Genomic DNA, 26,487 nt, shown 5'->3' on the forward strand with positions numbered 1-26,487 from the left:
CACCTGCTCATTCTGGGTCTCAGTTTCCTGATTGGCAAAATAAGAATATTGTGCTAAAGGGGCACTAGGTGTTGCCGGCAGCTCAACAAGTGGTCTGGGCAAGCAGAGAACAAAAAGTGTTGGGAGTTGGGGCTAGAGAAGGTGTCAGGGTTAAGTTGACATTTGCACGGAGCTTTGAAGAGTGGGAGAATCTCTGATGAGGGCCTTGCGGAGGGGAAACGGTGTTCTAGTCAGAGGGGATAAATACCCTGAGCAAAGGCCAGCAGGTGCAGTGGTGACTGGGAAACCTAGCTCAGCAGCCTGTAGGATGAGGCCACGGACTGCCCAACCTCTCAGCTAGCCTCGCCCTTCTGAGCTCATGTGATGATCTGATTAGCATCTGACTCCTGACTAGTCTATGCAGTAGGGGACCTCATTTGTTTCAGTTGCTGCTCTCACCGTAGAGCCCTGGACAGTGCCTGGTGCGTCAGAGGTGCTCAATAAATATCCAGGAACTGAAAGAGAAGCATCTCCCCAAACACTGTGAACTTTAGACAAGTGCTTGTTCCAACAACCTCAGTAAGACCCTCCCACAGACTCTAAAACAATGGTTTGCAAAGTGTGGCCTCTCATGCATCACCCGGAGCTGGTTAGAAACGCAGAGTCTGGGGCCCCAACCCGGACCTGCCGAATCAGAAACTCTGGAGTTGGGGTCCAGCAATGTTAACAAGCTCTAGGGGATGATTCTGCTCTGCGTCAAACTTTGAGAACTGGAGCTCTAAAACTATGCCCACAGGCACCATGAAGAACATGTTTGCGGATGGAGCAGCGAAAATTGTGGCAAAGCCTGGCCTAGAACCCAGGTATTCTTGACCCATTCTTTTTCCCCAGCCCAGTCCAGGGCACAAAGAAGAGCAGAGTTCGATCATCCTCCCTGTCAGATTCCTGGAACGGAGACTTGGGAACGTCAGGGGTCTAGAAACAGAGGGCGGGGCAGTCCTCTCCGGAGTAGAAGGCGGGGCCAGTGCCCTGAGCCCCGCCCCATCCCGTTGCCCCGGGAAACCCCGGGTTGTAACAATAACCGGTGACGCGCTTCTGGGAGGGATCCTGTCGAGCCCATGGGCGGGACAGTCCAGCCGCGGACCAATGGGAGTGTTAGGGCCCCGCCCCCCAGTCCCCCTCCGCGCCGAGCAGGGGGCGGGGTCGCGCCAGCCGCTCCGCCCCTGCTCCGTAGGCGGCGCTGTTGCTTGCAGGGGCTGCGGCGGGGTCGCCCCGAGCTGGGAGCTCCGCGCCCAGTCTCCCAGCCCGCGGGCGGGGCACCTGGGCTGGCTGAGGATTCCGCGGCCAAGGGTGAAACGCCCCGCCCCCTCCTAAGCCGGGCCCGCCCCCTCCCCGTCCCCCGCCCATCCCGAGGTGCAGCCGGCGCTGAGCGCGGCAGGCGCGGGAGCTGGCGCTGGAGCCGGAGCGGCGGCGGCGGCGGCATTCACCGGGCGGCGGCGGCGCGGGCTCCGGCACCGGCTCGGGCTCCGGCATGGTGCAATCCGGCCTCGTCCCGGGAGAGCGGGGCCCGTGCGCAGGGCCGGCGCCCGGGGAGCGGCGGCAGCGGCGGTGGCGGTGGTGGCTGCAGGCGCAGGCAGGCGGCAGGTGCTAGAAGCGGGGCTGGGCGAGGTGTGTGCCCGCTGGGCTCCCGGGCCGCCGCCCCCTCACTGCCCAGGTCTTTCCCTACCTTCGTGCTCCCCAGCGTGTCCAGCCCCCTGCCTCCGCGCCTCGGCCCATGGCGCCCCGCGGCTGAGACAGCGCCGCCAGGGACCTCTCCCGCGGGCCTCCCCGGGGCGTGCAGATCCCGGAGCCGCCCGCCCACCCTCCGCGAAGCCTCCCTCCCCTCCTCGCCCGAGCCGGGCGGGACCATGGCTGCGAAGCTGCGAGCGCATCAGGTGGACGTGGACCCGGACTTCGCGCCGCAGAGCCGGCCGCGCTCGTGTACCTGGCCCCTGCCGCAGCCTGACTTGGCCGGCGACGAGGACGGAGCGCTGGGTGCAGGGGTGGCCGAGGGCGCCGAGGACTGCGGGCCGGAGCGCCGGGCTACGGCCCCGGCGATGGCCCCAGCGCCGCCTCTGGGCGCTGAGGTCGGACCGCTGCGGAAAGCGAAGAGCTCTCGGCGGAACGCGTGGGGGAACCTGTCCTACGCCGACCTCATCACCAAAGCCATCGAGAGCGCCCCGGACAAGCGGCTCACGCTCTCGCAGATCTACGACTGGATGGTCCGTTACGTGCCCTACTTCAAGGATAAAGGCGACAGCAACAGCTCGGCCGGCTGGAAGGTGGGGGCGTCCGGCTGGGGAGGGGGCTGGGGACGCCGACTGGGGCTTCCAGGGGCTGCTAGGTGTGCTGGGCTCCAGGCGGGCCGTCAGGAGGAGGGCTCTTTGGCACCCCCAGGGGTCACAGGGTGTGCGCCCAGGGCGTGGGGCCGGCCAGCGGACGGGCGGGGGCGTACTGGGAGCAGCTGTGTACGTGCTCCCTTGCGGGAAGGGATGCGGGGTGGGAGGTCTGGTGGGGTGACAAGGGACTGCCGCTTTGAGGCGTCCCCGAGGCACGTCCCCACCCTGTCCTTGGGGGCATAGCAGAGGAACCCATTCCCAGGCCGCGGACATTGGGGAGCCTCCCCGTCCTCCCCCAAGTCTGCTTTGTGTGACTCTTGTTTTACCCTTTCCACCAGGGTACCCTTCTTAGAGCGCTGGAATAATGACTTGGGGCCAATGCCGGCTTTCCCTCCCAAATCTCTATCATTGCCCTTCCTGGAGCTGTCCCCAGAGTGACGAGTGTGACCGTGGGCCCACAGTTCTTCTTGTGGTGCCAGAGTTCACCCTAGGGCACCAACCAGCCTGGAGTGGGGAACTCAGCAGGTGACCTGAGATCTGAGTTCTCCATGGGGTGGCTGCTGCCCCCCTTACCTAGATCAGGATGGGGGTCACTGGTGATGGCCCCTGCTGGTGTGAGGACAGGGTGTTGAGAGCTGGGGATCTGTCCATACCCACCCAGGATGCTTTTTTCCACTTCCCTGGCTGTCGGAGCCCAGATCCATTTAGGGGCTGGGGGAGGGGCAGGGTACCCCAGGGAGGCCTCAGTGCCAGCCAGTGGAAAGGGGGGAGCCATCTTAGGAGGGGACAGGGGCTTGCTTGGATTGTGGCCTGTCGACCCAGCTCCTCCCCTGGCCATCTTGTTGGAGAGTGGGGATAGTCTATGCCTTTGGGGGAGAGGAGGCTGGAGACCCCTTCAGTGCCTAGGCGAGCTGTCAGCCTCCCTATGGGAGGGGTGGCCTCTGTGAGGGAGGCATGCCTATATCAAGGGAGGGGGCTGTGCCCTGTGGTGCCTGCAAGCTGGGTCAGAGGAAAGAGGTGTGCCAGTGGAGGAGGGGAAGACTTGTGGGCATGAACAGCTCTAGATACCCAGGGGCAGCATTGTAGAGCCAGGGTATCCTGACCCGGGAGCCCACGGCTCTCAGGGTTACTGCTGGCAGCTTCTGTCCCTCACGGGCCACTGTGGGGCAGGAACACAGGCTGGAGTAGACCTGGGTCTCTTTCCGCATCCCCTCTCTCATCCCCTTGGGCTCAACCCCCACCAGAACACATTTCCCCCAAGTGTGTCCTGCACTTGGGAATTGCTCCCGCCTCCTTGCTCCCCATGCCCTGGCTTACTCCTCCCTGTAGATGTATTCACTGTCCTCAAGGGTACAGAGTTCAGATGCCTCCTCCAGGAAGCCTTCCCTAACCCTTTTTAGCTAGCTTAGGACTCCCCCTTCTCTGGCCCTCTCCCTGCTGGTAGCAGGTTTTAGTCATTTGTGTTCTGTCTCATTTCCCCTCTCTACCCTGCTTTTGGAAGACAGTGGCAGTGTCAGAGCCATTCTGTGCCCACAGCACCCAGCATACAGTCTTGACACCAAGAAGCCACCAGTGTGTGTCTAGAGAAAGAGTAGGGAACTGAGTGGATGGTGCAGGATGTGAGGCAGGGGACAGTACATTGGGCCAGAGTGGCTGGGAGGGCTTCTTGCAGGAGGTGTAGCTCCAGCTGGGCTTGCTGCATCAGGCAGCGTGGGGCAAGATGGGAAGAGGGAATATGAGGCTGGAAGTCGGGAGAGAACTGCAGTTCATTGAAGGTCTTGGGGCCAAGCACTGTGAGAGGCACCTTCACACATCTGCCTTTAATGCTCTCAGCAGTCCCTGAGGTGGTTTTACTGTGACCAAATGGTCTCCCTCCAGGGTCCCCAAAGCTGGCATTGGCCCCAAGTACAAGGAAGGCCCTGAGGCCCGTATTTAGGAGTGAACTGGTCACACAGTTAGTAGATGGGAAAGCTGGAATCCAGCCTACACGTGTCTCCCTCCAGGGTCCCCAAGTGCCTCTGGAACAGTGTCCTGCTGGCGGGGGGTGGGAGGGACACATTGAAGGCTTTGAATATGGGCAGGTATAAATCCTAAAACGTGATTGAGAATATGCTTGGAGATAGTTTAGACCCATGAGTTCATTTCTCAGATGGTGAGACTGAGGCCCTGGAAGGGGATAGGAGTCTTGCCAGGGTATCACTGAGCAGCAGGCCATGGATGAGGGCCCAGGCCTCCCGCCTGCCCATTAGATGCGGTTTCCACTGCACCACACTGCTAGGGACACACCGATTCTCCCTGTGCCTGGGCTCCCAGTCATGGGCTGGGTGTTGGAGACGGAGCCTCAGGCGTGGGCTCCTGACCTAGGTTTTGGCAGAGACCACCCAGGCACTGGAAAGGGGCCTGCCTGATGCTGTCCCCTTCCACCTCACCCTCTACCCAGCTCCCCAGGGAGCCTACTTCCCCACTTATTCCTGGAGCTTCCTGCACGGTGCCCTTCCCCATTCCCAGTCGTTTCCTCCAGAGGCCTGGTGAAAGAGCCGTCCCAGCTCCCAGCCAGGCTCAGGTTGACAGACAGAACACCTCAGGTGCCAGGCTTGGGGCCAGGGCCCACTGTTCTCTGCTCATTCCCCTCCCCTACAAATATACTGCAATTGAATCCCTGGGGTGTATACCAAACCCTGCGTTAGATGGTGCAGGGAACCAAAGGAGAAGGCATTAATTGGATCTATTTCAGAATAATCAGGACTTAGCCAGTTCCACACCCAGGCTTGTGTTTTGTAGATAGGAAAGGCTGGGGATGGGGACAGGGGTTAGGGGAAGGGGAGTTAGATACCCTGGGGGAGCCAGGGAGGTCCTCACAGAGGAGGTGGCGCTTGGTCTGCACTGCCTTCATTGGGGAGGGGAGAATTTGGGAGATAGTCTTCCAGGAAGTATTGACTGCATTCCCAAAGGCAGGGAGGTGAAATTGTGCATGTCTGATTTGGGGACAGTTTGGGTGTGCCAGGCTCAAACCAAGGGTGTCCAGGCAAGACAGGGAGGTGGCATGGGAAGGGTGAAATGGGCCAGATCAGGAAGGGATGACATGCTTGCCTTATCCCTGTGGTCACATCTATGATGCAGGGAGGTAGCTGAGTGGTGCAGGACGGGAATTGGAGAGACAAGACCAGCAGCAGGCTTGGGGATACCCAGACCTTGCTGAGGCCTAGAGAGGCTGGGCTCATTGCTGGGAACCCAACCAAAGGGGCTGGTCGTGTTCCCCTCCAGGCCTAGGACGGGGGCTTGGATAGGCAGTCCCTCTAGTGTCCCAAGACTGTGAATTTCCAGGTAGAGCCTCCTACTTTCTCTCAGATGCTCCACTCTCATTTTCCCTTGGCCCTGGACTCCTCTGGGAAGCCTTTCAGGCTGCTCTGAGTTCTGGCACACCTTCCACTTAGCGCCCCTGGAGTTGTTCTGCCTGCTTTTGTGTTTCCTGGCTGCCAGCTCCATTGGGAGCTCCCAGGCCAGGCCTGGGCGCCTCCCATTCCTGTCCCCAGAAGGAGCACACTGGATGGGAACTTCCCTTCTCTCCTAGGGGCTGGGGCAGCCTGGCTGATGAGAGGTGGGATCAGGAGGGGTGGCACCACCCCCATCTGGCCCAGTAAGTTCCAGGTGGGGTGGGGCTGGAAGAGAGGGACTCATCTGAGAGGCTGGGGGCAGGGTCCTGCTACAGCCCCGAGCAGCGGCTGTCAGCTGAAGCCACCCCCTTCCTCTCCCCTCAGCCTGCTCCAGCAGGGCGCCCTCCTCCTCCTTTGTCCTCCGGGGATCCCCAGCCCCAAGGGCTGATGGGGGTGCGGGAGGAGGCGGTGTGAGCCCCGGTTGGGGGGTGTCCTCACCCCCCTCACTGCATGAGCGGGGGGCTGGCAGCTGCCCGCCTCCTGGGCACGAGCCCGTGCCAGCCGCTCCTGGCACAGTTGCTGGCACGCCCGGCAGACTCCCACGGCCACCTGCTCACACCCACCCACGAGCGCTGGCGCGCTTCGGGCCCTTCCGGCTTCCCGGGCCTCCCGGCGCCCCTCCCCCGCCGCCGTGCCCAGCCCCCCCACCCCGCTCTGCTCCCCGCGGACCCCCTCGCTCCCTTCCGGCCCCACGGCGGCCGCCCCCGCCACACCCCGCGCAACTTAGGGAGCTGAGGAGGCGGGGCTCAGGGAGGCCCCTGGGGCAGCCACGCGGCGGGAGAGGAGGGGGCCTGGAGGCAGACAGACCGACAGACAGGGTGAGGGCCCCGCCTGCCACCTGGCGCCGCTCCAGCGGGACGATGGCGGGCAGCGCCGTGCCAGGCGGTAATTGCAGACAGACTAATTTAAAGAGATGAGACGGTTATTTTTAACTCGCGTTAAGGTAATGAACGGCGCGGGGGGTTTGCGGGTTCGAAAGTTCAGCGCCCCCAGCCCCTACTTTCTGTGGGTCTGGGGGGCCCCCTCTCTGCACGCCCCGAGGGCTCCAGCCAAGGGACTGACTAGAGGGAGCAGGGAGGTTGAGGAACTGGAGAGGCCCTGCCAGAGGGGCGGAGGGCGGAGGGGGCCGGGACAGAGGCGCCCGCTGGTCCAGAGCACTCCCATCAGACCCTCATGGCCACCCAGGAGGGCTGGCACCCCTGTGTTCCAGGTGGGGAAGTGATTTTCCCTGAGGTCGCTACCTGTGAAGTAGTGGACCTGGGAATTGGACCCCAGGCTCAAGCTGTTTCTGTGCCATTGGGTAGGATTGAGGTGGGGCAGGGGCTGGAGGAAAGGGCTGGTTTTGGACTCTGAAAGGCTTCAGGGCTTGTTCCCTGCCGCCTACCTTCCCTGTCTTTGAGTGGCAGCTAGTGGTGACCACCACATGGGGTCCTATCTGTGACTTGTAAGGATTGAGGGGTAGTCAAGTACTAGGTGGGATGTGGGTGCATCAGCTACAGCAGGGGGACCCCCTTCCTCACCTCAGTTTCCCTCACCTCCCAGCAGACTCCCTAGATCCCCTTCCCAACTCCCATTTACCCGCAGCGGGGGGTGCCTGGGAAACAGGAGAGGGTGGGGCTGGGCCTGCCTATGCATTGGTGCCTGCTCCCTCACGTTCAAATCAGACTTGGGTTCTCCAAAGAGCTGGAGAGTCCTGGAACCCAGTCTCTGCACCCCTGACTCCTCCCCAGCTCAACCCCGTCTGACACACTCCCAGCGACTGGAAACTCACCGTCTCTGGGATTGCCCATTCTGTTGCTAGACAAGTCTTTTTTTTTTTTTTTTTTTTTTGAGACAAGGTCTCACTCTGTCACCCAGGCTGGGGTGCAGTGGCAGAGATCACTGCAGCCTCGACCTCCTGGGCTCAAGTGATCCTCCTACCTGGGCTTCCTGAGTGACTAGGACCATGGGCACAGGCCATCCCACCTGGGCTAATTTAAAAAAGGTGTTTTTGTAGAGACAGGGGCTTCCCTATGTTGTCCAGGCTGGTCTTGAACTTCTGGGTTCAAAGGATCCACCTGCCTCAGTCTCCCAAAGTGCTGGGATTACATCGTGGCATAAGCCACGATGCCTGGCTTCTAGATGAGTCTTAAAGCTTTTAGGACTTATTTCCTTCTCCCCAGCAGTGCCCCATCCCCTTTCAGCATCACACAGGGTTTCCTAGTCCAGCCCTTTGGTGTCATTTGGAGTCAGCTGTGGAGTCAGGAGTAGGTGAGGGGCTGGACAAAACACCTACCTGTAGGGAACCTGATCCATTGCATGTGTGAGCTGGAGCAAAGCTCTCTCCCATTCTGGTTCTCAGTGTTCTCATCTGTGTCCAAAGGGCCTTAACTCAGTCTCTTATTGGTTCAGTGTCATAACTTACAAGCCCACTGGTTCTAGGAGCCATGAGGGGTTCATTGGACAGAGGGCACATAGTACTGAGAGGACTTCTCCCAGGTGGACACATGTGAGTACAGGTATGGGTGGACTTGAACTTGGGACTCCTGTTTAAAGATGGCTGTCCTGTCTGTGGCAGTACCCAGGTGGCAAATATGCTCTGGGTACAATGAAAGGAGTGTTTATGGCAGTTCCAGCTGGCCCCCAGAGCAGGCAGATGGGGGTTCAGGGTGTTGGGTGGGCATGAGCTCAGGCTTTGAGGCCTGGGTAGGGTTCTCAGGGGGACAGCTGGATCTGGAGCACCCCCCTTCTCCTGGCACCCTGGTTACCATAGAAACCAACTCCTGTTTGGGAGGGTTTGGCTGTTTGCTGCCTCTCCCCACCCCCCAACCCATATGTGGAGGTGGGAGGGGGGCCAGGTGGCGTGTGGGGGAGGGGCCTCCCACACCCTCCCCCAAGGGCCTCCCTCTTTGCAGAGAGAAACCTTTCTGGTCTCTAAGTGGGGGTGCTTCTTATGGAAAGGAGAAAGAGAGGTAAGCGAATTAATGTCTGGGTGCTACGCAGTCAGTTGGGCAGTTCACATAAATTCTCTCATTTCATCTTCCCTGGACCCCGCTAGGTACACATTAATAACCCCATTTTGCAGTTGAGGAAATGGAGGCCCAGAAAAATGAGGTCATTTGGCCAAGGCAGCATAGCTGGGACAGGCGGAGCCTGGATTTAGCCACAGACCCGTCTGTCTCTGCCACATTTCTGCATCTCCCCATGCTGGTGCTGTCAGCTCCACACGCCAGCCAGCCTTCCTGCCCCCAGGCTCTCCTGCTCCAGAACCCTCCTGGGCTCCTTGGTTCACCTGGAAGTCAACCAAGTACCCAGACTGCTCTGCTGGGACCCATAGGCCCTCAGCCCACCTTGTCCAGGCCCTGCCCTTCCTCCCACTTTACCTGCTTCCTTTGATCTCAGGTCGCCCTGGCATCTCCACCTTCACAACTGACACTGGAATTCTCAACCCACACCCCACTGCCGTTGTCACACGGTCACCAAGGCACCTATAGATTCTCCTTGGCTGATCCCTCGGGATACCCCTCAGAAACTAGGCGGGGTCTTGGGTGCTTTGAACAAAGCCCTACCTTCCAGGTGATTCTGGAACCCAACACTTCTGATTGAGAATTCCTGCCTCAAGTCCTTAGTTGTTTGTAAACCTAGCTGATGATCAGAGTCGCCTAGAAGCTTTCTGACAACACAGGCTTCCAGTCCCCAGCTCAGATCCTCTATATCAGCGTGGGCTCTGGAATCTGTGTATGGCTGGTGACAGGTCATTCTGAACCAATGCCTTAGAGGGTGGCTTCTTGGCCTCCTGCCTGTCCCCCTGTCTCTTCCTCCCAGCGTGGACCAGCTTCTTCTCCAAGCAGGCTGCCCAGGTTGAGGCTACGCCCCTCTTCCTCACTCCTTTTGGGTCCTCCAGAGTTCTGAACCCCATGCAGTCAGCACCCAGGGACTGGGCCACCACGTCAGCATCATGCAGCCACCCCATGGCTTAGAAATCACTGTGTAGGACATGGATGAAGAGAATGGAGCCACAGCCAGGGCTGATATGCTTTGCTACTAGGAGCCTTTGCTGCCGGAGGGAGGGAGGGCTGCCCTGGGCTCCTGTAGTCCCTTGGCTAGGGGACAGAGAGCCCAGGGCAGCCCCTGGGGACAAGGCCAGAGTCTGTGTGGTTGTCAATACTCAGGAAGCCTCTCTGGAACTGGAATGGTGAAGAAACTAAAAGTCACGGCCGGGCGTGGTGGCTCACGCCTGTAATCCCAGCACTTTGGGAGATGGGCAGATCATGAGGTCAGGCGATCGAAACCATCCTGGCTAACACAGTGAAACCCCGTCTCTACTAAAAATACAAAAAAATTAGCCAGGTGTGGTGGCGGGCACCTGTAATCCCAGCTACTGGGGAGGCTGAGGCAGGAGAATGGTGTGAACCCGGGAGACGGAGCTTGCAGTGAGCTGAGATTGCGCCACTGCACTCCAGCCTGGGTGACAGAGCAAGACTCCGTCTCAAAAAAAAAAAAAAAAAAAAAAAAACAGTCACAGCCCCTGCTGTCAGAGAGCAGAGAAGAGGGAGAGAAGAGGGGCATGTGTATAGCTGCTTAATCCAGTCCTGGAGCCTTAGTAGGACACTCAAGGCCTGGCCACCAGCACTAGTCAACCTCTCCAGCCACCCTCCCATCTTCTGACCCTTGCCTTGGCCACACTGAACTATTCTAGCTCAGGATTCAACCTGCCATGTGCCATTATGTACATTCTTTCATTTGATTTCCCAGCAAGGCTGTGAAGCTGGTAGGGTTACTTTCTCCATTTTGCAGGTGAGGAAACAAAGAATGAGAAAAGTAAGCAGCTTGAGCGTACCCGACTCTAAGTGGCAGAAACGAAACTCTCCAGGGCTAAGTCCACCCTAGCCCAGGGCTCTGACCTTCCTCCCCTCTGCCCCTCCCCCCTCCCCCTTCCCAATCATTGTATCTCTGCTATCCCTTGGAGTTTGGCCCTCAGACTTCTGGCCTGTGGAATGGCCCTGGGGTCCCTGGCTCCCATTCCCAGATAGAGAGCACCCTGAGGGTGGGGGCAGACCAGCCTGATGTTCCCCTGGTCTGCAGCCCCCAGGGCTGAGGCAGCTCCCTCCATTCCCTGTGATCCAGGGCTACATCTACTGGGTACCTGTTATGCAGGGCTGCTGGGTGGGGACTGGACTAGCTCCTTGACCTTGAGATCCCAGCCTGCAGGGGTCAAGCTAGGGAGATAAAACGAAGACACTGACTGATGCAGGGTTAAATCTGCTCAGGGTCGTGATGGAAGGCCAGATAATGAGCTGAGTGTTTGGAGGTAGAAGAGGGGAAGGGAGACAAAGCAGACAAAGAGGGTCAAGACCTCAGGACTGTGTGGGGAGCCGCTGAGGGTCTGGCTGTGCTTATGTGGGGCCCAGCAGGTGTTGAAGCTGGGAAAGCAAGTGAGTGGCCTGAACAGCATCCCAGGCTCTGGGCTTCTCACTGCGAATTCTCCATGGGAATGACATGGGCAGAGGTCACTCAAGGGTGCTGTGGGGAGTGGACAGGAGGGAGAGGCTGGCCCAGGCCCCCAGTGTGGGCCTGCTACTGGGCTCCAGGGGAGAAAATGAGCCTGAGATAGGGCAGAGGCCCAAAGAGTCCCAGATGCCAGGCCTGGCATAGGCAGCACCCCTTGGTGCCTTGAGAATCCCTTAGGTGAGGCCAAGCTGTGTGGTTAGGAGTCATGGAGGCAAACAGGCGGGCAGAGCCTAGCTCTACTTAACCTCTGTGTAGCCTTGGGCAACTGAGCCTCAGTTTCTTCATCTACGAAATAGGGTAATAATAGGGTCCTTCCTCTAATGCTTCCCTTTCTTGTCCCTGAGACCGAGGTGTCAGATATTCAGAATGTCCAAGCTCCCTCCTGCCCTTAGTTGGGCCCGCTGCTTTCTAGCCTCCAGAGCCTTCCCCATAGCCTTGGATGACAAACAGAGCAGGTTTGAGGCACCCCATTTTCACAGATGAAGGACATGACTTGTTCAAGGTCACCCTTGAACCCAGGACTGCCCGCCCCTGGACATTGGCTCCTCTTTGCCCCACTGGCAAGCTGTGTGACCTTGGGCATGGCCCTTCCCTCTTCGGCTCTGAGTTCCCCTCCCCCAACACTCTGGGAAGCTGTGAGGCCTCTTCCTTCTCTCTCCTGTCCCCTCCCTCTGTCCTCAGCTGGCCTCCTCCTCCTCCTCTTGTAACCTGAGCTGGGGCCCTGGGGGAAGGGGCTTGCCCTCTTCCTGAGGCACCTGCCAGCTGAACAGATGTGCCGAGATGGAGGGCCCCGGGAAGAGATTGAGGACTCTTCGCCGGACAAGGCTGGGGCCGGGGCTGGGGGAGGCAGTGTTCAGCACACCCTACCCTGGCCTCTGGCCTCTGCCCCTAGGGCTTACTCTGATCACTTGTTCATCTTCCAGTGGACATTTGAGTGCTCCAACATGTCCTGCAAGGACCTTTCAGTCTCTAGGAGAAGACAGATGGCAGATGAGGGCTGGTGCCCCGGTCTGGGTGGGCCGCCATGGGCTCCTGGAGCCCGTTGGCGTGGGGACAGGGGGCCAAGGGCAGCCCCTGGGGGCAAGGCCAGTGTCTGTGCGGGTGGCCGTGCCCCTGGGAGAGCAGATGGTTCTCTTGGCACCATGCCCACTCTTCCTCTTTCTCCCCCAGGAGCCAGCCTGCAGGGCTGGGGCACAGCTGCTGGGCCCTCCCCAGAGCTGGGCTCAGGGCAGGGCTGGGTGAGGTCACTGCAGCTGCTCCCAGGGCCTGGGGCAGGGGAGTGGGGAAGTGCTGCCTGCAGAGGGAGGGAGGGGCTCAGACTGAGAGGGGAGATGGAAAAGTCTGAATGCTTGGCATTTAGGAGTTCTTTTTAATCCTGAATGAAGGACGGTCTGTGAAGGGGTTGCTGAACTAGTACGGAGAGTCCCCTTGCCCCTACCCCAGGCTCACTCTGGAGCTTCTGCTTGGCTTTGGCTCCTCTCTGGAGGTCTCTCAGGGCAGGAGAAAGAGCCAGGGCCCTGGGTGTAAATTCCTGCACCACCACTTACAGTGTGCGACCCTGGGCAAGTCAGTTTGTCTCTTGGAACCTCAGTTTCTCATCTGTAAAACGGGGACAATAAACCAACCAGAGGGTTGTTACAAAAATTCAATGAGATAATTTTCGAGCGGCAGCACAGGGCGTGGCATGTGATCAATGTCTCAGAAGCAGTAGTCCTTCCCTACTCGCTGCCTCACTTTCCCAAGGAGGCAGGAAGTACTGAGGACAAGTAGGGAGGTGGCAGAGGCAGCAGGAGCTGCAGGAGAAAACAGCGGGGAGAAGGGTCAGACAGGCCCCTGGTAGAGGGTGGGCAAGCCTTGAAGCTCTGGCCTGAGGTTTTGCTGAACAGAAACTACACACAAATGCCAGGCACGAGCAGCTTGTGGCTACTGAGGGCTCCGTCCTATCTCTTGACTTCTCGTGAGCCAAGGATTGCCCCACAGAGTTCGAGTAGGGAGGCCGGCTCAGACACCACTTTGTTCTGGTTTGCTGTTAGATCTCTGCAGGAGCACTGAGGTGGGAGCATCTATCTTTGGGGCTTGCATAGGGGATGAGGAAGGTGCCACAGAGCTAGCCTTGATGGAGGAACAGGAACTGATAGAGCAGAGAAAGGGACAAGAGTAAAGGGAATAGTGTGCAAAGGCACAGGGATGGAGACATCCAAGGTGGCTGGAGGCCCAGATGGCCCTAAGGGAAGGGGGCGATGAGGCTGGAAGACATCAGAGGGCTCTTTAGTATCAGCCTGGGTTTGGACCCAAGCCCACGGGTGACAAGGAAGAATGGGCATTGGAGCAGTGTGAGGCTGGACTTTCGTTGGTGGTTTATTTGCTGCCGAGCCTGGGTGTGTGAGCTCTGCTTTCTCTGGGGGGTGCCAGAGCCTCATGCCTTGCTTTGGATATTGGTTCCTCCTGGCCCCGGGCTGCCCACTCTGGGATCCACTGCTGATCCTGAGCCCACTCACCCGGAGACATCTGTGCCCCACGGCCCCCACCTGCCCTTCTATCCCTTCTCCACTGCAGACCCTAGTGCCGAGGATTTGCACATGGCCTTGGGTCCCTGGCATCATCCAGGTCACCTCTTTTGCCAGGAAGAGGCCTGGACTGAGAACCTGAACTTCACCCCAGATGGCAGGGCAAGTGACTCTCAGGGAGTCTGTGGCTCTGTCTGACACAGGTGTGTGTTCCTAGGCCGGGCTGGGGCCCCAGAGTTGGGTGGGGGCAAGGGGTAGGATGGGGAGGCTCCTGGGGCTCTGAGACAGGGATGGGATGACATTCTTGACATGTGAGGTCTCATCCAGGTCCCATATGTCCCTGTGGATGCTGGGATTGTTATCTCCGTTATAGTGGAGGCCCACTGTCACATGGATGAAGTTGGGATTCTGCCCCCGTCTTTGACCTCTCCGTATGCAGGAAGGAAGGCCAGGAGGGAAGGAGGAAATGGGAATCATAGAGGGGATCAGAGCCCTCACCACAGCCCCACAGGAGGTCACTGCAGTAACAGGTGCTGGGTCATTTTCCCCATCAGGTAGTCAGGGTCAGTCTCCTGAGGGAGGGGCTGGGCTGAGCCTTTGACTGTGATGCAACCTGGACAGGCATCCACACCTGACCTTGGGCTTGGGCTGCGATGGGTGGACACAAGACCCAGGGCTGCACTTGGATCCTGGAAGACCCCAGGTACCAGGGAGGCCAGGAGGTAGCACAGGGTTGGTGGTAGGTGGGGGCACAGTCCTTGTCTCCTGTCTCTGATGAAAGCTAGGAGAGCTTGGGCTTGAGCGTCAAGATGGAGGTGGCCACTGGGGTGGACAGCACAGCAGAGTGTCCCCTGCCACATTAAGGGTAGGTGTGGGAAGAGCCCTGGCTTTGGAATCCAGCAGCCCTAAGACCCAAGCCTGGCTACATTATTTCCCAGCTTTGTGGCCTCAGGAGTCATTGAACCCACCTGACCTTCAGTTTGCCCCCTTTGTAAAATCGCAGTACCTACTCACAGGATGATTATCAGGATTAAAGGAGCCTAGCCTATGTTGGGCATGTAGTAGGTGGTGCCCTTCTCTTGCTTCAGCATTTGAAGGACTTGCCAGTGGTGTGCGAGAGCTGGCTTGCACTGGCTGATGAGGGCTGATCGTGCACACTTCTTCCCAATTCTGCACTCAGTGACGTCATGTGGCAGTTTAAAATTGGCTATGATGTGAGTATCCATACCACAGAAAGCAGCAAAAGCTACAAATCCAATCAGGTGGGTTTTTTTTTTTTAACTTCCAGAAGAGCTGGTGGTTAAACATTGCCAGCACACCACTAAATGTGCCCCAGAAAAGGTAACTTCCCCTAGTCCCACTGCCCAGGATCAGAAGAAGATGGCACAGAGATGGCCAGGCAAGTTGGCTCACACCTGTAATCCCAGCACTTTGGGAGGCCGAGGCGGGAAGATGACTTGAGGTCAGGAGTTCGAGACCAACGTGGGCAGCATAAGAAAACCTTCTCTCTACAAAAAATATAAAAATTAGCCGAGTGTGGTGGCGCACACCTGTGGTCCCAGCTACTTGGGAGGGTAGGGCAGGAGGATCACTTGAGCCCAGGAGGTCAAGGGTGCCATGAGCTATAATTGCACCACTGCACTCCAGCCTGGGTGACAGAGGGAGGCCCTGGCTCTAAATAAATAAATAAATAAATAAATAAATACCCTGGCAAGAAAGAAAGAAAGAAAGAAAGAGAGGGAGGGAGGGAGGGAGGAAGGAAGGAAGAAAAGAAAAGGAAGGAAAGAAAAGAAAAGAAAAGAATGAATGAACCTGGCCATAAATAAATAAGATGGTACAGCAACCATGAGTCCATGTCCCAGAATCCATCCTGTGGGCCCTCTGTAGCCATGGTGGGGACAGAACGGGGGCAGGGCAATAGTGGAGTTCTGGCTTGCCAGCCTAGAACTCAAAGTCCATGGCCCCTTCTGGGCCTGGAGAAATTGGATGGTTATAGCACCAGGCAGCCCTTGTAGGTGGGGGACAGCAAATGAGGGGACCTCTTTTTCTCTACACTCTCCTTTGGCTCCCGGAGATCTGGCAGGCCCTGGCTGGAGGCATAAGATTAGATAAGGTTGAGCTGTCGGAGAATGAAGCTGTGTTGGGAGAAGAAATGAGGTTGTACCGGAAGATAAACGAGGTTGTACTGTCAGGGAATGAGGTGGTACTTGGAGGCAAGGTGAGGCTGCATTATTAGATAAATGAGGTTGTACTGTCAGGGGATGAAGTGTACTTGTAGTAGAGATGACGTCCCGCTGGATCAGCCGGCTTGCTCCGTCAGAGAACACAGCCACACCACAGGAGGAAGGAGGGTGTCCAACTCAGAGGATAAATGAGGGGGCCCGTCAGGTGAATGGAGTGCTGTTAGCAAATGAGGTTGTACTTGCTGGATAAATGGGACTGGTGTGCTGGATAAATGGGGTTGTGCTGTCAGGTGAATGCATTACTGCTTGTGGGTGAAGGGCATCCTGGGAATAGATGAGGGTGTCCTGCTGGATAGATGAGCTGCCACCACCAAATGGATCAGACCTTGTCCATGAGGGAGGCACCATCAGCAAGGACGAGGTTATTCTGTTCCCACTGGGGCTCCTGGAGTGTCTTCTGGCCCAGGGGAGACCTCGGTGTGTGCCAGCCCTGGGTTATCCAAGTCTCTCTGGGGAGTGGGGGTGGGAGCTGGGGAGGGCAGGCAGCTGCATTGTGCACCCTGGGACCTCTCCTTCACCCCCAATGGATGCCCTACCCCTCTCCTTGGCACCCCTCAGTGGGTCAGACTGCTGCGGACATTCTCACCCCACTGCCTGCCTCTCATCCTGCCTGTGTCTTCTTTCTGCCCAGTTTGGAAAAGCCCCTATTATGTGCCAGCCACTCTGCCCAGTCTTATTCATCTCCCTACAACACAGTATTACTCCTCCTTGCACATACACACTTTCTCTTATTCATTCATCCATTCATTCATTTGACAAACATTTAAGTGTCTAGTATGTACCAAACACGAGGTACAGTTTAAAAAAGGACAAAAATCACTGCCCTCATGAAGCTTATATTCTAATATAAAGATAGGATAAATAATGTATTAATTTAGAATGTGAAAATGCTTTAGAAAAACATAGAGCAAGATCCAGGGGGCCAAGAAATTCCAGGGAAGAGGAACAGTTTTTAAGAGAGGTCAGGATGGGCCCCGTTCCAGAAGATGACATCTGAACAAAGACTGGAAGGAGAGGAGCGATCTCTGTGGATATCTGGGGGCAGGTGGGACCGTGCCTGGCAGGTTTGAGGATGGGAGGGATGGAGCGGGGTACCTGCATGGTCACTGTGGGTCTTGTGGGCCATGGCAAGGCCTTTGTTCCTCACTGTGAGTGAGATGGAGGGTGTCGGAGGGATCTGGACAGGAATGGATGTGATCTTGGTTATTTGAAGGGTCACCCTGGCTGCTGTGTGGAGTGCTATAAGGAGGTGAGGGAGGGAGCAGGGAGCCATTTGAGGAATGGAGCTTGAAAGCATCTCGCCCCAGGGTCATAGCACTCATGGGTGATGGGGCTGAAACTGGAATCCAGTTCCAACGCTACAGCTGATGTACTTTGCCCTACTCTAGCCTCCTCCCTGCTGGGGGAATCCCTGGGGTGCTGGGCTCCCTGGCCCAGGTTCTGAGGGAGAACGGGGTAGGCATGAGATATAACCCAGTCCTTTCCCTCTGCCCCCAGATGGTCTCCCTCAGGCCCTGAATCAGGTAGGTCCTGACTCCCCTAGCAACATGCTCCAGGTCTGGATGTAGGTGTGGGAGGCATGAGGCCCCAGAAGCTGGGCCCAGCTCTGGGCACCAGGGGAGCCCGGGCATGCCAGGGCCGTGGCTGTGGTGGTGGGTTGCTAGGTGACTCTAAGAGGGAGCCCTGGTTACTGCTGCCTGGCAGAGGCAACTCCCTCCTCTGCCTCTTTCACCTCCTCCATGGCCTCTGGCCTCCCAGGAGGCCTTGTGGTGTGAGCCAGAGCTGTGATCAGTGCTTGCCACTGGATCTGGCAGGGAGCTCTGATTGGTACCAGGTGGCTGGGCCCTGAGGAGCCAGACTGGGCTGCAGGGCCTGAGCTTCTCTCATGGGGCACAGCCCTGGAGCACACCTGGTTCAGAGCCCAGCTCAGCAGTCAGAGGCCTAGGTCCTCGCTCAGCTCTGAGCCACCTCGTCTGACCCTGAGCAAGGCATGGCATCCCTCTGTGCCCCGACAACCCCATCCATCTGGCCTGCAGAATCCTCCCCAGGAGCTTCATTTTCTGTGAAAAAGGGTGCTGAGTGCACAGGGATCCAGGCACTCCTGTCCCCACCCCCGTTGGCTTGAGTGTGTAACGCTTAAGTTTTGCACTAAATCTCATTTACAGAAAGAGTTCCACTATTTAAGAAAAATGTTTGAAAACCTCTGGACTGAGTGATTCTACGGATTTTCAGTGTCAAACTGAAAAGGTCCCCAGAGTACAACTTGCCCATCTCCTTAGTTTATAGTTCAGGACACTGAGGCCCCCAAAGAAGGAGAAACTTCATCTACCTCAGGCTTGGTAGAGTGGGAGGAACACTGGGCTGGGGGTCGGCAGGCCTGGGCTCACATCCCTGCTCTGCCACCAAGTCTCGGACAGCCTTGGGCAAGTCCTTTCTTCCCCATGGGTTGGGTCAGCCATGGTTTCAGGCTGAGGCCTGAGCTCCAGGGGTACCCTGGCTGGATATGGGACAGAGCAGGGAAGGATGCAAACCTTCAGAGGCCTGGAGCTTGTCTTGGTGGTAATTCTAAAACATGTGAATAATGTGTATAAAGAAAATGTGGGTGGATTATGAAGTATATGCAAAATTTCCTTGAATTCTAAAAGGGAAGCTTAGACTTGCAGGAAATTTTGACCTGTGCAACATTCCCCCAGACTTCCCCTGCTGCCAGCTTCTAGGGATGTTTTACATGGAAAGTTTGAGGGGCACTGGAATACTGGCTTCCTAAGATTCTTTGGGATTCTGAGACCTGTTTCTGTCTTCCATGGCAGAATGTGATGTCCTTTAGACTCAGAGTAAGACCAACCTGTCATCCCAGCACTTTGGGAGGCCAAGGCGGATGGATCATCTGAGGTCAGGAGTTCAAGACCAGTCTGGTCAACATGGTGAAACCTCATGTCTACTAAAAATACAAAAATTAGCCGGGTGGCAGTGGCACGCACCTGTAATTCCAGCTACTTGGGAGGCTGAGGCAGGAGAATCACTTGAGCCTGGGAGGCAGAGGTTGCAGTGAGCCGAGACCGTGCCACTGTATTCCAGTCTGGGCTAGAGTGAAACCCTGTCTCAACAAAACAAAACAAAACACCAACCTGAAATCAATACCTGGCACAGCACTTAAGCTGTGTGACCTTGGCAACTCACTTAACATCTCTGAGCCTCACTCTCTGGTTATGAGATAGGGATCACAATCCCCGACTTGTATGGAGTTCATCTAATGATTACATTAGATAAAGTACTTAGAGTGCCCAGGGCTGAATGGGCAAGTGCTTGCTAGGTGCTGGTACCTGGTACTGTCCTTCCCCCAGGACATAATGACATTGATAAAGAGGTGTTGCCTGAGTGACCTCCTGCTGGAGAAATGGGTAGGTGGGAGGTGGAGCCTCTTATAAGCCAGACAGTCCTATGGGGGAGGAGAACTGAGGCCTCCTAGGAGCCTGAACACAGGTGTTGGGGAGGGGCTGGGGAGCCAGGTGCAGGGGTGGGAACAGGAAGGGGGTATCTACTTGAGGGAGCACTGCTCCCTGGGGGCCCCGCTCCCCTCCCCTCAGGGTCTCAGGAGAACCAGGCAGGACGAGGCTGGAAAGTCCCAGCTGTGGCCTTCAAAGGCCAGAAAGTGCCAGAGACAGGGAGTCTGGGGCCCTGAGGAGTCAGGTCAGTGCCTGGAGCTGGGAGTGAGGGGTGGGAGGGTACCCTGGGCAGCAGGAAGGACCCCTCCTCCCAGAGACTGGTGGGAAGGAGGCAGGAGGGAGAGCCTCACAGAGCAGTGGCTGTGAGTGTGGCTGGGTGGATTCACAGGTTAAGAGCAGGTCCATGAGCTGGGCAGAGCTGGAGTGGTACCTGGCATCATTGCCTAGCTGTGGGGCCATGGGAAGTTACATCATGCCTCTGGGCCTCCGGTCCCCAGTGTATGAAATTGGAGAATGCCAGCTTCCCAGAGTTGTTGGTGCCCAGCACAGTTTTGCACACAAGGCGTGATGTTAAAGAGATGGAAACAGAGCAGGTCTGTTGGGGGACCTAAGGGGTGAGAGCTTCTGGCCAGAGTGAGGATATAACCAACGTTTATAAGCACCTGGTGTGCAAACACTTATTCATGCACATGTAATGATCTTACAGCCTTAAGAGGTAGTTACTGAATGTAGCCCACTTTTTCAGAGTAGTTCACTGAGGCTCACAGAAACTGAGTAAACACCCCATGGTCACATAGCTAGGCAGCCAAAGAGCCAGGCATCCTGTCCCGCCCTCTGATACCCAAGCCCCTGCTGTTTCCATAGCAGTACCTGGACCAGGAGGTTGAGGCCACCAGGTGGGAGGCCCCAGAGGTGGGGTGCGGCAGGCCCAGCAGAAGTTCTACTCCAGATTCCAGTGGGGCCAGTGGACTCCCTGCCTTCCTCTGTCCTCAGAACAGGCCTGGCAAAAGCAGGCAGTGACATGGGGAGCACCGGAGACTGGCACAGCAGAATGAAAAAGAGGATGTATGGAGAGATGGCAGAGGTGAAACCCAGGGAGGAACCGAGGGACAGCAGAAAAGGCCACCTCGGGCAAGCCATTCCTCTCTGTGAGCCTAGGTCTTCTGGTGTGTGAATGGGGACTTTGCCACACACTGTGGGGATTTTGAGAAGGCTCCACCAGGAAGGGGCTTGGAGGGCAGGCAGGTGGGTCAGGAGAGGAGGGCAGGGTGCAGCCCAAAGGGCAGGCAGGAGAGCTGGGCTGGCCTGAAGGTGGGCACGGAAGAGGGTGAAGGCTGAGGTCTCTGTGGCAAAAGGATGTCTTTTGAGGGGCCTGCTGGAATCCAAGCCCTCTGTGGAGTTCACAGCAGCTCAGAGGAGTTGGGGTGATACCTCCGAAAAGTCTCAGGCCTGGACCCACCTTGGGGACCCCCAGCCTACTCTGTTTCCGCTGGCCAGGCCCTCCCAGCAAAGGGTTAACAGTCTTCTCTACCTGCAGTTGCATTTTAAAGACACGAAATTAAAGCAGGTAATTTATTCTCCCCACACACGAAAGAGCAATTAGTTCTAAACAGGGCTTAATCAGTCACCGCGAGATTGATTTCTGGAGCCCTGGGTTTTCGGGCTCCTGGCGCCATGCCAGGCTGGGGAGGGAGGGGGGCGGACAAATGAGCCGCGGCGGCATAAGCCCTTACGTAATCTGCTGGGGGCCCTGGCAGCCTGGTTAGCCCCGCGTGGGGCTTGGCTGAGCTGGGGAGAGGGAGTACTGCTCCCTGCTGCAGGCCCCCCGCAGGTTCAGAGTAGCCCACAGGGTTGGCCATGCCCCCAGGGAAAGGCTAGGCCCAAAGCTGTGGCCCCACCCTCTGGGCAGTCTCTGTGTGGGAGTGGGGAGGGATGGGGGTGCAGTTCTGGGGCAGAGGGTGGGTACTCTGGGTTTGTCCAACCCAGTACTTACACCTGTCCCCTCCCTCTCCCAATCCCCTTACCTCATCTTCATCTCTATCTTCCTCCTCCTTCTACACTCTCTTATCCTCCCCCTCTTCTTTCCATCACGTCCCCTCTTTCCCCATGGCCTCCTCACCCTCCGACTCCCACCCGCGTCCTTGTCTCTGGCCACAGAACTCCATCCGGCACAACCTGTCGCTGCACACCCGTTTCATCCGCGTGCAGAACGAGGGCACCGGCAAGAGTTCGTGGTGGATGCTGAACCCCGAGGGCGGGAAGACAGGCAAGACCCCGCGGCGCAGGGCCGTGTCCATGGACAACGGGGCCAAGTTCCTGCGCATCAAGGGCAAGGCGAGCAAGAAGAAGCAGCTGCAGGCGCCCGAGCGAAGCCCGGACGACAGCTCCCCGAGCGCGCCCGCCCCGGGGCCGGTGCCTGCCGCAGCCAAGTGGGCGGCCAGCCCCGCCTCGCACGCCAGCGACGACTACGAGGCTTGGGCCGACTTCCGCGGCGGCGGGAGACCCCTGCTCGGGGAGGCGGCCGAGCTGGAGGACGACGAGGCCCTGGCGCCATCGTCGCCGCTCATGTACCCAAGCCCGGCCAGCGCGCTGTCGCCGGCGCTGGGCGCGCGCTGTCCGGGTGAGCTGCCCCGCCTGGCCGAGCTGGGAGGCCCGCTGGGCCTGCACGGCGGTGGCGGCGCGGGGCTGCCCGAGGGCCTGCTGGACGGCGCGCAGGACGCGTACGGGCCGCGGGCCCGCGCCGGGACGCCCGCCTACTTCGGCGGCTGCAAGGGCGGCGCCTACGGCGGGGGCGGGGGCTTCGGGCCGCCGGCGATGGGCGCTCTGCGCCGCCTGCCCATGCAGACCATCCAGGAGAACAAGCAGGCCAGCTTCGCGCCGGCCGCGGCGCCCTTCCGCCCCGGGGCGCTGCCCGCGCTGCTGCCGCCGCCGCCGCCCGCGCCCAGGCCCGGCCCGGTGCTGGGTGCGCCGGGGGAGCTGGCGCTGGCGGGCGCAGCCGCCGCCTACCCTGGCAAGGGGGCGGCCCCGTACGCGCCGCCCGCGCCCTCGCGCAGTGCCTTAGCCCACCCCATCAGCCTTATGACGCTGCCCGGCGAGGCGGGCGCCGCGGGCCTGGCACCGCCGGGCCACGCTGCCGCCTTCGGGGGCCCTCCCGGCGGCCTCCTGTTGGACGCGCTGCCGGGGCCCTACGCGGCCGCCGCCGCCGGGCCGCTGGGCACCGCGCCCGACCGGTTCCCGGCCGACCTGGACCTCGACATGTTCAGCGGGAGCCTCGAGTGCGACGTGGAGTCCATCATCCTCAACGACTTCATGGACAGCGACGAAATGGACTTCAACTTCGATTCGGCCCTGCCTCCGCCGCCGCCGGGCCTGGCCGGGGCCCCGCCCCCCAACCAGAGCTGGGTGCCGGGCTGAGGGCCGCCTCCCGCCCCCGGGAGCCCCGTCCCGTCCCCAAGGGGCCTCTGTCTTCCCATCCCGATTCCCGGGTCCCCGCCCCCGACTCCAGCTCCCCAGGAGGCGGCCCCAGCCCAGCTAGGGACCCCTCTCGGAGGCCGGCCGCCGGGGAAGGGGAGGGAGGGGCCGGGGCACCCCACTGCTCCTGCCCACACTCCTGAGATCCACCCCCTTCTCCTGGGCAGGAAGCCTGGGAGAGGAGGCTGAATTCCAGGCTGGCTGGGAGTAGGGAGGAGCGGGGTGGGCCGCCTGGTGTGGACGGTGGTCGGGGAAGCCAACTAGGAGATGGGCCAGGGAGCGTTTACAAATCTTCAGTTTCATTTGCGGAGCCCTAGCCGTGACCCCGCGCCCACCCCAAATACGGATCTGATTCCCACTTGACACACTTTCCCACTGGTCTTAGTCTCACCCACCCGAAGCCAGCAACCCTCTGCTGAAAACTCACACCTACCTATATCCATCCACCCTGAGCAGCCCTCCACCCCCAAATCGCCCTCCGACGACCGCCACCCCCACAGTTCAGTCTCCCCCTCCCATCCCTGCCGGCCCTCGCTTCTCCCCTCCCCCGTCGGAGTCCGTCCCTCTCTTCAACCGTCCCCACCCCCCAGTACTGGTCTCAGCTTCTCCAGCGGGCCTCAGCCCCGTCCACCCCCAACCCCGACGCCCCTTTCTCCGCGCCAGTTCTGGCCCTTCTCCCATATTTATAAGTGTCCGGCCGGGACCGGCGGTGGGCGCGGCGTCCCCGGCGCGTATCGTAGGCAGTGTACCGTGGCCGTGCCGTCAGAGTGTGCGTGTGCGTGTGTGCCGTGTCGAGGCTGTGTAGAGTGCATTGTACAGCATATTTTCATGAATAAAATTGTTTTAAATATTTCCCGCGCCTTGGGCTAGAGGGAGGGGAGTGGTGGCGGAGGATAATTGACAGGGAACTTGGGGCAGAGGGAGGGTTCCTGTGCCTGAGTCACTGCTGTGGCTTTGTGTCTGGGTACTCGTTGGCCTTTGCTAAACTAATGCTCCTCTCTGCCTGGTACATATCGGTTAAGCGCCTACTGAGTCCCCCGTGCTGAAGATGTGCTTCGTCGAGCTCTGCACCTGTTTCTGTGAACATGTGCATGCACGAAGTTTTGGCCCAGGAAAATGCGTCCTAAATAAGCCTCAGAGATTGGGAGAGGATGCACAAATATTTACTGAGAACCTTTAGTGCCAGGCTCTGTGTTGGGCACGATTTTTGTTCCCATCGTACAGATGAGAAAACGAGGTCAGAGAGAGAAAATGACTTGGGAAGGAGGGTAGACATGGTGAAAAGAGAACCCTTTGAGGTGCACAGACTGCGGTTGGAATCCATTTCCTACAATTTGCCAGCTGTGTGACCTCGGGCAAATTTTCAACCTCTGAAGCCTTGTCTTCCTGGACTACACCATGGAATAGTAGCATCCATCTCATGAACTTCTGTCAGGCATGAGGAAAGGTCTGGAAAGTCTTCCGCACAGGTCCTGCACTCGTTCATTCCAGGAAGATTTGGTGAGCACCTGCTAAGTTCTTATACCAAGCATTGGGGCTGCCCTAGAGCCACACAGACACAGTCTCTACCCTTAAGGAACTTAGAGGCTCCTGGGGAGAACAGGCCAGCAAATAGGCGATTATAGATCAAAGCTGTGCTGATCGGAGGAGGAGCCGGACGCTGTCGTGGGAATGAATGATGGGGCAGCACTCATCTTGGACTTGAGTCAGGGAAGGTGCCTGGACTGGTGCTGCCTCAGCTAAGCTTGGTAGGAGGAATTGGCATTGGGAAGGGGATTTAGATGAAATCGCATGTTCAAAGGCCCAGAGTCAAGAGGCGTGTGGATTCCAGAACCAAAAGCAGTTGAGTGTGGCTAAAGTTCAGAGAGGGACAGATTACTGACGGCAGGGAGGCTAATGGGCCAGAGGGTTCAACAGTGGAAGAGGGACAGTGTGGCCCAGCCGGAGGTGCTGATGTGTCTCAAACCAAGGGATGGGGGAGGACAGCGGGGCTGGGAGGGAAAGGATGAGTTCACATCTACTTTGGATATGGAGTCATTGGGGACTTGGTTGTGGATTGGACCTGGGGGATGAAGGACAGGGAAGCATCAATTGATGCTTGGTTTTTGTTTGGGTATCTGGGGAGACAGGGCCATTCCTTGACGTGGGGCACACCAAAGCAGGAGGAGCCCTAGGGAAATGGATGTGCTCATTTGAGCTACAGTTCATGAGAATCTTTGGGATTTGGAGCAGAGGGAGGGACGTTCAGGAGCATACACACTGGGTGAAATGACATTCTGTGGCACTGGGCAGCATAGTGGCCCTGAGGTGTCCACTTGCATAGTGGGGTCAGAGCCCAGAAGGTGTCTGGGCCGGAAAGGGAAGTCAAGAATCAGGAGCACAGAAGGTGTCACTGAGGGGTTGGAAGTGGCTTGGGAGAGGGAGGATTGCAGAGTTGGAAGAGCAGGAAGTCCAAGTCTGCTTTGATGAACATCTTGGCACAGGAAGAACCCACTGGCTGAGAGGAGAAGAGAAGGAAAACCAGGACCCCAGGGAACTGGGGACGGTGTCCTAGAAAGGAATACCCAACATTCTTGCCTTCTGGAGCCTCACTTTCTCGGTCTGGAAGATGGGGCAGTAGCACCTGTTTCAAACATTTGTTTTGAGGAGCAAATAAGATAGGAATTATTGTCTGAGGTCACACTATTGGCAAGGGCCAGAGCCCCTGAGTGTGTACCTCCAACACCCAGGCTCTCGTGCAGCCCCCACTGCCTTGATGAGGTGGCTGAGAGCAGAGGAGCAGAGGAACTCGGAGCCAGTAGAATCCGCACAGATTCTGGGCTCTGAGTTGGGGCTGAGACCCAACCTGGTATGGCGGGTGTCCCTGCCAAGTGGGGGGCACATAGAGGCTGATGGCCCCTCCCCTGGGACAGATGCCCCAGTCCCACCCCACAGCCAGCCTCTGAGACAGCCCAGCTGGGTGTGGGCTCCATATGGGCTGCAGAACTGCCCCACCCTAGGCTGACGGAGGATGGGCTGCTGGTGTGTGTGTGCAGGGCTGTGTGTTTCCATGTAGTCCCATATGTGTCTGTCTGTGTGGGCCTGTGTGTGTGTGTGTGTGTGTTAGGGGTTAGTGAGTGTGCTGGGGGGCAGGTGGGGTGGTGCTCGAGGTTCTCCCTGCCGAGTGTGCACATGGCTGTGTGTGTGTGTGCGCACACGTGTGTGTGGTGGGAATGACAGTGGATCTGCCTCCGAGTGTGCCCACACAAGTGCCGGGGCTGTGCAGTCCATGCCTGTGTGAGGTGCTGTCTCTGTCCCCACATGTGCCATGCACACCCTCCTCTCTGGGTGTGCCTGCCCGTCTTGGCACAAAGCTCTCTCCGGGAGCACCAGCACTGGTGTTCCCCTGCCAGGAGCGTCTTCTGGGCTGCTCTGCTGTCTGTCGGAGGGGAGGGGAGCAGAGGGACACTCCAGACCCTGGGATCCAGCCCAGCTTATGAGCAGGGAGGAGTGGGACCACCTCAGAGCTCTGGCTGAGCTCTGCCTGGCTCAGGCCAGGG

At 58.4% G+C, this 26,487-nt stretch overlaps 1 protein-coding gene across 1 annotated transcript; it reads left to right on the forward strand.

Moving 5' to 3' along the window:
* The first annotated feature begins 1,389 nt into the window (after positions 1-1,389).
* On the forward strand, positions 1,390-23,800 carry FOXO6 (forkhead box O6). Its single transcript, XM_032160466.2, has 2 exons — positions 1,390-2,300; positions 21,635-23,800. The coding sequence occupies exons 1-2, from the start codon at positions 1,887-1,889 to the stop codon at positions 22,889-22,891; spliced, it is 1,671 nt and encodes a 556-aa protein (XP_032016357.1). The 5' UTR covers positions 1,390-1,886; the 3' UTR covers positions 22,892-23,800.
* Positions 23,801-26,487: the final 2,687 nt, after the last annotated feature.

The sequence above is a fragment of the Hylobates moloch genome, unplaced genomic scaffold (assembly GCF_009828535.3).
Source record: "Hylobates moloch isolate HMO894 unplaced genomic scaffold, HMol_V3 SCAFFOLD_8, whole genome shotgun sequence".
Classification (NCBI taxonomy): Eukaryota; Metazoa; Chordata; class Mammalia; order Primates; family Hylobatidae; genus Hylobates; species Hylobates moloch.

Coding starts and splice junctions, on each gene's coding strand:
- FOXO6 (XM_032160466.2), top strand. CDS start 1,887: ATGGCTGCGAAGCTGCGAGCGCATCAGGTGGACGTGGACCCGGACTTC. Junction 2,301..21,634: donor ACAGCTCGGCCGGCTGGAAG/GTGGGGGCGTCC, acceptor CTCTGGCCACAG/AACTCCATCCGGCACAACCT.